Source organism: Toxotes jaculatrix, chromosome 17 (genome assembly GCF_017976425.1).
Source record: "Toxotes jaculatrix isolate fToxJac2 chromosome 17, fToxJac2.pri, whole genome shotgun sequence".
NCBI lineage: Eukaryota > Metazoa > Chordata > Actinopteri > Toxotidae > Toxotes > Toxotes jaculatrix.
Window position 1 is genome coordinate 5,579,836 of NC_054410.1, and position 9,258 is coordinate 5,589,093.

Consider the following 9,258-nt stretch of genomic DNA (forward strand, 5'->3'; position numbering starts at 1 on the left):
ACCTGGATGAATGAGAACATTCACAGACATACCACTGAACAAACTAAACAAATTAATTAAATATGCAAATGTACCGATTCTTTTTAGGTTACTGTGCTGAAGGACCAATACATATGGAAAACTGACAGAAAAATACGATAAAATAAGTACACTCACTGGAAACTGCTTGCGCTTTCTTCCAGGCTTGCCAATTTTACAAGAGGCGCTACTTTTAGCTGACTTCTCCTCTGTCATCAGGTCCATGTCCAGTATTGTGCTCTCACCCTGTGAACAAAAGGAACACACCATGATTTGGACACAGTATCCTGTAATAATTGAAGTGACAGTGTTCTTATTTATGGGAATGTCAAGTTTTCTTTTCGGGCCTGGATGCACGTACGACGCTACATCTTTCCAGGTTATGAAAGACTATACTTGTGGATACAGTAAACTAAGTTGTGGTTTCACCTCAGCCAAAGATGCAGCAGGAGTGATACTAGAGCTGCAGGACACACACAAAACTGCACCTCACTAAAACACTTGAGCATTTGGGGGGACTGCAGCGGGTCCTTGAGTGTCTTTGGCTGAGTGGACAATGAGACAGATAGAAATTGAATGACACGTTCCTTTGAACTAGGCTGAAGTGAAAGCTCTGCGGACGCAGCGCTGACCTTCCACAGACAATCCCCTCTTGACACCGTTACAAAGACATCGACCGGCCCCCACCTTCCCTTGCTGCAATTTCTTTTTGATTAATAAAACTGTCTACCCCCACGAACAAAGCCCCATGTCTGCCACCACCAAGTACCCCTGGGGTTGATGGGAGAAAAGATGATCCTAATGTAGATGCTTTGAGTGTCAATATTGACTGAATAGGACCACCAGCACCAGGTCTGAATGCAAATGAGATTGCAAGGCCATTGCTGACAGCTGCAGTGGGGGGGGGGCTGGGTCCTTATTAAATTCCTTCAGTATTGAATGCGAGATTCACTCAAAGATAAATGGGCTCTCCGCACCGTAAGGCATTCTGCAATCGAGACCCTCTGCTGACTTGTTAAGTACTTTTATTTTAAGCTTAGGCACTGTGACGTAGGAGAACATGAGAGAAGATCGCTGTGAGATACAACATGACTTTATTCTTTGTATCATGGCTGGAGTTAAATAAAACAAGAAAACTGCAGTCACTGAACTGAGGGAAAGTAGTGGAGACCAGAGGCAGGTGCATCATCTTTAATATCTACAATAAGAAGCAAACTAGAGTGATAACAAAAGAATCACTGAGCTATGAGGGCTATGGGGCAATCAGTGGTGTATTTTAGAATTGTACATGTATCTGTATTTGAATTAGTTTTGCATCCTGGTTTTACATGAAAGTATTTCAACTGATGTTCAAGATTTATTCTGGGTCTTTAAAACAGTAGTTGAGACCAGTGTCCATTTAGCAGGTGGTCCTGTCAGGTGATCTTCATCACAGTTGCTCACAGATGTCATGGAACTGTATTGTCATTGTCCTTTTTTTTCTGTGCACTTTAAGAACTTATCTTGTCCATGTTAGATTTAAACCCTTTGGCAAACTCCATCTGTCGATGAAGCTCATGTGATATCATCAAAAGCTCCAGGACAGCTACTGAATGAGCCTTGCGGTGAGACTGTTTTTTTCACAGTTGCTGTTTTCACGGTCAAAAATAAACTTGGAACTTCAGAAGTTCAGCAAAAATAAAAATTAGAACATACATAATTTTCATGACTATTGGGAAAATTCTGTCCGTTGATGAAGATCTTGTGATATAATGAAAAGCTCCAGATCTGCTGCTAAGTGGACCTTGTGGCGAGCCAAAAATGGGGTTTGGGTTTATCCTGGGGGTAAGTAGGGTGTATGATGTGGTGCTATGTAACTGTGAGATCCCCAGTTTGATTCTGACGCTGTCCTGGGATCCTGAGGGTTAAGAATAGAAGAACCATTCATGAGCTCCTGGACAGCCTGGACTAAAGTATCACTGCTATCAAAATTTGTGATCTTATACTGTGAGATTAGCACCTGTGGTAACAGCGATCAAAGTATGTGACCGGTGTAAACACTGTGGGTATATCAAAATTTATAACCTCATGTGACGCAGCTAAAGAGTTTGCAGCAGCATCTCATCGCCTTCTTTCTCCGTCCCTCTTGCTTTCTGTGTCAATATTAGCCACTTAAATCAAAAATGGCATAAAAATATTCTTTAAAATAAAATAGGTTATGGAGCATGCACAGATTCCAACAGACTCCAGTTGTTAAATAATGTAGAAGGTGGAGGATGTTAATAAAGACAGGCATAAATTTCAATGGTCAGGCCGTGCTACTTCCTGAGAGTGTTTGCTCCTAAAATGGAATAAATCCATCAACCATTAGTGTCCCAGGGTGATAAACTGATTTGCATAAAGAGATGGATGTGATCAGAGTAACTGATGCTGTGATTAATGAGCGCGGGGTAATAACTGATAAAAACGGCTCCATGGAATATTCATCAATGGATTTCTGGATGAAAATACAGAGGTAGCCAACAAGCCTTTAAAAGTGTTATTTTAAATGTAGATGTTGATGCTTTTGTGGGAGAACGTGTTTTGCAGATGGTGCCGGTTCATTGTGCGCTTACTAATAGAGAGCCTGGTGCTTTGGTTTTTCCTTACCAGGGCGACGGAATTTGCATAGATAATAGCACGTTTTGAGTGCAGCCTGGTGTGCAGGCTCATTTGGGAACCACTTACATGGATGACACAATTCACTGGTGCCTGGCTATCTCTGCAGGAACAGCCTACACAACACCGCTCATCCAGTACCCAACCTGAGAGCGTAGACACACCGAATGAAAACAACACGCCATTTTCCCACACAGCCTCGTCCTAATATTTTCTGAAAAAAATAAAATAAAATAATAGAGAAGCCTTAAATATGATTTGTTGTAGCCTGGAGTGAACCCTAGTACATTGTCAATATCTCTGCACTATTTCCGTCTGGGTAGCCGGTTATTTAAGGCAATGTCTGTTGCCAGGCAACAAGACTAAGGGCAGTACTGTGTAATGGGAATGTAGAGGAAGAGGACAGATCCCCCCAGTAAAAGAGCCGTAGAGCCATTCCAGCTCCAGCTCAACCTACACCAGCCAACGCCCACGTCACTAACCACCATTACAACAGCAAATGTCACATTTGCTGCTGCACCTCGCAGCAGCCTCCTCCGTGATGCTGCTGCCGCTGCCACTGTGGAGCATCGGTGATGCTGCAGTTGCACAAGGATGGTGATAATGAGCCTGTCTGCCTCGTGAAAGGTGACATGGCACTCCTCACGCTGTTCAGCAAAAATCAGACAATCAATACTAATCAATGCAACTTGATCTAACCCAGTAAGTCTGTGGATTACAGCGATTCAATAAGGCCTTAGCTTGACTGACTGATTAACTCCATTTATTAAACTGGGAAAGATTTAAATTGGCTTTGACATGAAGTAACTGCACAGACCACACTGCTCTTATTTTAAGGCTTTATCCATGAATCATCACAATAAGAGCATCATAAAAACTGCACCCTTAAAACCTCCCTCACACACACTTTATAAATTCATGCACACTTACTTGCACATTCACTTTATAGATAGCAGTTTTTTTGGAAAAACACTAGAAGGCACATTGCACTACAGCAGTGTTGCATAAGCTCAGGGGCGAACAATCTCCCTTTAAATCAAATTGTTTGAATTGCTCTCTGCAGTGGACAGTCAAATGCAAATTCTTCAACAGCTCAGCTCAAGTCATTCAAAAACTGAAAACATGACCGAGTGAACTCCTTAAACCCACCAGCTGTAGAGATGAGAAATCCTGAGTCATTCACTAACACGCCAGGCTTCAGAGGAGTCTCAGAAATCCCTTCAGTGAGATTCCTGAGGCGTGCTTTCATATTTCACGCGTGTTTCTTACCATTCTGTTTCCAGGTGAATCGGTGAAGTCTGAGCCTTTGAATGCAGTGGTGTTGGTGTTGGTGACAGTGTTGGACGGCATCGTTGAGAGTCTTATGGGCTTATTATGGGTAACGTCTGACGATGGGCGATGTAGGTAAGGGAAGTTTCAGGTGAAAATAAACTCAAAGGAATAAAAAAAAATAAAACAAATGAGAGATGATCCCTCTTCTCTCCGCTCTCCTGCAGGAGACAAGGAAGAAAAGTGACAATCAGCTTGTTCGCTCCTCACACATCAGACAGACTTTAGTTTTGCATTAGTGCTGCGATCCTTTGATTCAGAATAGAACATAGTTTTGTGTAAAAATGCCTGCTGCGCTGACAAATACTGACACTTCTTGGTGCATATTTCCTCAGATCATTTCAGTTAAATCTTATTTTCTGCCATGAACAGGCACTTTCTGAGCATCAGCTTTCCCTTTGTTAGTGAACGTCATATAGAGAAGCTCACATGCTGCTTTACAGGATACTGTATGGCTGCTATCGCCTATAGGGCCTTAGGCCACCTTCTGCACCATATGGATGTATGAACGTATACAGTAACTCGACATTAAACGGCTGCTTCTGTGCGCACAATAGCTTTAATAATGCTGCAAGTTCAACTGAGGATGATCATAGAACTGGGCTGTTTTTTTTAATTATTATTAATATTTAATTTTCACCTCAAGAGTCTGGGTTAAAGTTACTCCAGCAGTCAGCCATGCGCACACAGCGGAGCCACTTTTACGTTGTTGCACTCGTGGAAATGTGCTTTAAAAAAAAAAAAAAAATACCAGGCCTATATGTCTCTATTCAAACAGGATGTTTCCCCCGAAAGGGTTAAGTCAGGATTGATGACAATCGGTTCTGATTTATTTAGAGGGTCTAATGGGCTGCAGGAATGAAGTCCTCGCTCCTGAAAAAATAATTGCAGACAACAACCAGAAAGCGTTATCTTGAAAAAAATAATAATTTATTATGAGGCCACACGGGCGTCTAAAGTCACCGCATTTCCATGCACCTCAAACTACGATCGGGGCAAAACGCTCACATTACTGCGATCGACTGACTCGCATTTTACAATCCCACGGGCTATGCGTTAAAATTGCAAAGTTTTAGACGTCTTTTTGCAGCAGGGGGAAGTGTGCAATATGACCCAGGGGATTGTGGCTCTTTTACAGGCCATGGCCACTGAAGGATAAACCCCCGTTATTTCCTTTTTAATGAGGCCAGTGTTTTAAGGAGCCGCGATCCCGGTTCTGTGCTGTAAATTCGGTCAAGCTCAAGTGCACACCGCGATGTCCAATCAGCACATCTGCAAAAAGCAAACCCTAAATCGCTATTTCCCCATTTCCATCGAGCGCCTTCCGCTCTCAGGGCTTTCACGTTTTTGTTCACATAAAGGTTACCCTTCCTGCGTGCACGCTTACTAGTGCCGGGTTAAACGGATTTAAATGAGTGAATCGCCGTGTGTTCGTTACCCGATTTTCCCAAGTCCCAGGCCTGACCCTTTTTGTCTCGCTTGCTCCCGGAGCCTCCTTCCTCTTCTCTCCCCGTCCTCCACCTCCCCAGCCGGCCAGCTCTCTTCCAGATGCGCCGCTCTCACTGCAGCGGCCTGTACGCGGTCGCCGGCTGCCGCCGGGTCCTAAAGCCAGCCGCTTACACGCACTGTTCTGGGCAGAGGGTGGAGGGTGGCGAAAGGGGTCTGACATTAATAAGTGATTACTAATTAAAAAAAAAAAAACACACGCATACTTCTAAATTCAGCAGATCTTTATTGATCATCTCGGGGGTGGGGGGGGGGGGGGGGGGGGTCCAGTCATGTTATTTATATTTTATTATTATGTTTTTTGATAATTCTTAGACAATATTTAACAGATGACTACAAACAGGAAACATATGGAGAAAACAAGTGAGCAGACATGCAGCAAAGGTTCAAAGGCCTCCACCACCAGGGTCTTCGAGATGCCCCCAAAACCTTTATTTAAAGGTTAAAACATCAGCACCCAATCTTAACACTCTCATGCTTAATTTCTGAACTGGACAATTTAATGGCCCAAATGTCCCACAGTGGCTGCTGTGGTGGGGGGCCGCCCCCTTTCTAATTCGCACTGGCTCCGTGGAGTCTGTGTACATCTCTGCACGGACCCTCATACAGTTATTTTGTTAATGATGATTTAATAACTTAGGTACCCCCATGTGAAGGCCGAACCTGGAGAGCTTTTGCCTGTTTTGTGCCTTCAAGGAAAATTTGTTTGACCCCACTGACCACCTACCCCACCTACTTCATGTGCACTACACGGTGGCACAACAGTCACCAAGTTACCTGTGTGAGAACTAAACTGGGAAGTGTAAATTATTGCCATTTAGTGTTTTTCCCTTTCAGTGACTGCAGTATCAATGAACTGCATTAAACTGCATAAAAAAGTAGAAAATACACAGCTCTGGTAAAACGAAATAACTGATGAGTTTCATTCTTTTGAAAAGGCCGCAAAATGTACACGACTCACAAATTTACAACAAACCCAAACTAATGGTCTTTGAATGATGACAAAATGAGCACAGGAACCTGGGGAGACTTCCCATTTTTAATTTGCGTCATTTATGGGCCCCCTGGTGGTTGTGGGGCCCCAAGCAGCCGTGCAATTCCTTTATGCCTCAGGCGAGTTTCGCAGCCCAGTGAGGTGAAACACATGCCCGCTATAGTTTAGATTTCCAGATTATTCTGCCGTCCGTGTTTAGATTAATACACCCTGAATCTCATGTCTCATCTTCCACACACATTCATACAGTGCAGTGGTTTATATTCATTTCATATATTTTTCTGTATGCTTGAGTACACACAGTGTGGTAATGTGGTAAGTCCTTTATATATAGCGTTGCTGCTGACATTTGCACACTGGGCACATTCCGTTTTATAAACCTCAACTATTACACCACAAAGGCCCCTCTATTCCAGTGCATGTGCTGTGGTTACATACATTTGCACACTTTTGACTTTCCTTTGTCATCACTAGTACTCTGTGAAATTCCTGCGTTCAATTTATTTATTTATTTATTTATTTATTTATTCGTTCATTCTGCGTGCCTATGTTGTTCTGAATGTGTTTGAAATTCTGTTTAGGGGACAAATACAGTGTTCAATTCTATCCAATCCCAGGCTGCATTGATCTTTTTGACTTGTCAAGCACTGCTGTGTCTAATAACATTTTTAATAGCTGCGTTGCCTTGCATTAATTGCCGGAGCGCAGGCATCATTAATGTTATTAGTTCCACCTGTGCTGCGCCTGCTGTGACAAGTCGAAATGTCTGCTGTGAAAAAGTTTGACAAATCTGATTCATTTGGGAACAATAAAAAAAGAAAAAGAAAAAAGAAAACAGGAGCGCTTTGATGCTACAAGGCTTTCAAGATTTTACATTTGCAAGATTTTTCAGAAAGCAAAACAACATGGACTGAAAACATTGATCATGTTCATCAGGCAAACACATTAGTCACGTCCATAAGATAATGGTATAGTAGCAGGAGAGTCCTCTGTCTCTCCCGTGACACTCTTCCTTTGCATGATGGAAACTAATGAGAAACATGTACAAAAAGAAACCTGCGCTTTATGTTCTTGATAATGTTGCTTCACGCAAAGTCAACTTGACTTCTTTTGTTGCACTAGTTTCCCCAATTTTTAAACTTTTTGAACTTGGGAACTGCTGAACTACTCTTTCCTCTGCTAGAGTTGTGGCTCCGCTTACAAAATAAAATAGTTAATTATGCAGCTGTTGAAAACCAAATAAAAGTAACGGATGTGAACACTGGCACTGCACCGATAGAAACAAGAAAAAGATGTTGTGTGCCTTTGAAGTATGTTCACTTATGAGAAAATTTTACACATTTCATATTATCAAACTTGCCCAAATAAGCGTTACTGGACTTCAGATCAAAACGGATGTGGGCATATGTATTGTAGCTCAGTCCATACAGCCTCATAGATTTTATCCTGTGAGCAGAATCCCTCATCTGGCACCACATCTCTAGTTCATTTCCTAGAGTGCAGCTAGAAAAAGATATCAAATCTCATTTCGCTTTCATTTCATTAACCCTACAGCAGCCTACCACTGCAACCAACGTTTATCTATCCCGTGCATGCCCACTAGACGGAGACACAGTGAGGTAAACAGTACAGGTTGCCGAATGGAGAAGCGCTAAAGACAAGCAGAACGACTCACTGTGGGGCAGTTTGAGGGCATATGGGGCAAAGAGGGAGAGAGGAAGTGTCTGCACAGCAGGCGAATGTGGTGCACTCATCAGGAAGTGTCGCCTCTTTGTCATAGAGTCAGTGACACTGTGTGGTTCATCTGAGGACAGCAGCCTGCGGCAGAAGCACAACGATGCCTCATGACCAGCAGACAGGAGCAGCGTGCTACCTGCTGGCCGAAGCTCTCTGTCTCTTCCCAGAACACAGATGAGGATGCTGATAGGACGAAACATCACAAACTCGTCTCAGCTCTGTATAGTTTTTCGCCATTGTCTGCGCCCGAAGCATCAGGAAAAAAAAAAAGGTCAGTTTGTTTTCGAATCAGATTTGCAGGTGAAGCAGGAAAGGGCACCGTGTTTGGTTGAACTATGAGGAGGAAGTGATTTCCTATTTTGTGATTCTGATAAAGAGGAACATTGTGACTGAGAAAGAGACATGAGGGAAACATTTATATGTTTATCCAGATGCTGACCACAAAAAGGATGTAGAAGAAGCACTCAGATCCTTTACTTGAGTAAAAGTAGAGAAATATATTTCCCCAGTCACCATATTTCCTGTTGTGGAAATATGGTGATTGGGGATTGTGTCCATGCTTATCATCTACATGAACACTGCACTTCAGTGAGTCTTTGGTGATGATTAACAACAATCATGACATGACTAGTCAAAGACATATTTTAAATCTTTTTAATATATCTCACATTTGATTTATTTACAAAAGACAGTGGCTTTGTGACATAAAACTATGTTTTTGTAAAATCGACATGAGAAACAAATATGTACCAGAAGCATAACCATACAGAACACATACATAGATAAATAACATCAGGGGAGCGTTGTGGTCGAGGTTGTCCTCTTTGCACATTGTCTCTCTGCAAACAATAAAAGGATCACGATGCACCTCCGTATGACTGGCTGTGTTTTATTTATATTACCCCGAGTTTGGTCTGACAGGGTACACAGTATTGCCTCCACATTGTTTAAAATGACATCAGTGACTCTCTATCAGTAGATCTGGAATGTGTTTTCTATCTTTATTAACTATTAAATGCGATTTTTTTTCCCCAGCA

The 9,258-nt window shown here is 42.4% G+C and overlaps 1 protein-coding gene across 5 annotated transcripts in view; it reads right to left on the reverse strand.

The window, feature by feature from the left end:
• The window catches only part of dnmt3ab (DNA (cytosine-5-)-methyltransferase 3 alpha b), a 32,982-nt gene extending 27,466 nt beyond the window's left edge, over window positions 1-5,516 (reverse strand). For 4 of the 5 annotated variants that reach the window (XM_041060163.1, XM_041060162.1, XM_041060161.1 and 1 more), the window contains exons 1-3: window positions 5,423-5,516; window positions 3,925-4,145; window positions 157-264 (exon numbers count right to left, since the gene is read on the reverse strand). In XM_041060163.1, the coding sequence (XP_040916097.1) occupies window positions 157-264; window positions 3,925-4,005 (189 nt within the window). In that variant the 5' untranslated portion in view covers window positions 4,006-4,145; window positions 5,423-5,516. Of the gene's footprint in view, window positions 1-156; window positions 265-3,924; window positions 4,146-4,624; window positions 4,684-5,422 lie in introns of those variants that run through there. The other variant, XM_041060160.1, reaches the window with a different exon arrangement.
• Between the last annotated feature and the right edge of the window lie 3,742 nt (window positions 5,517-9,258).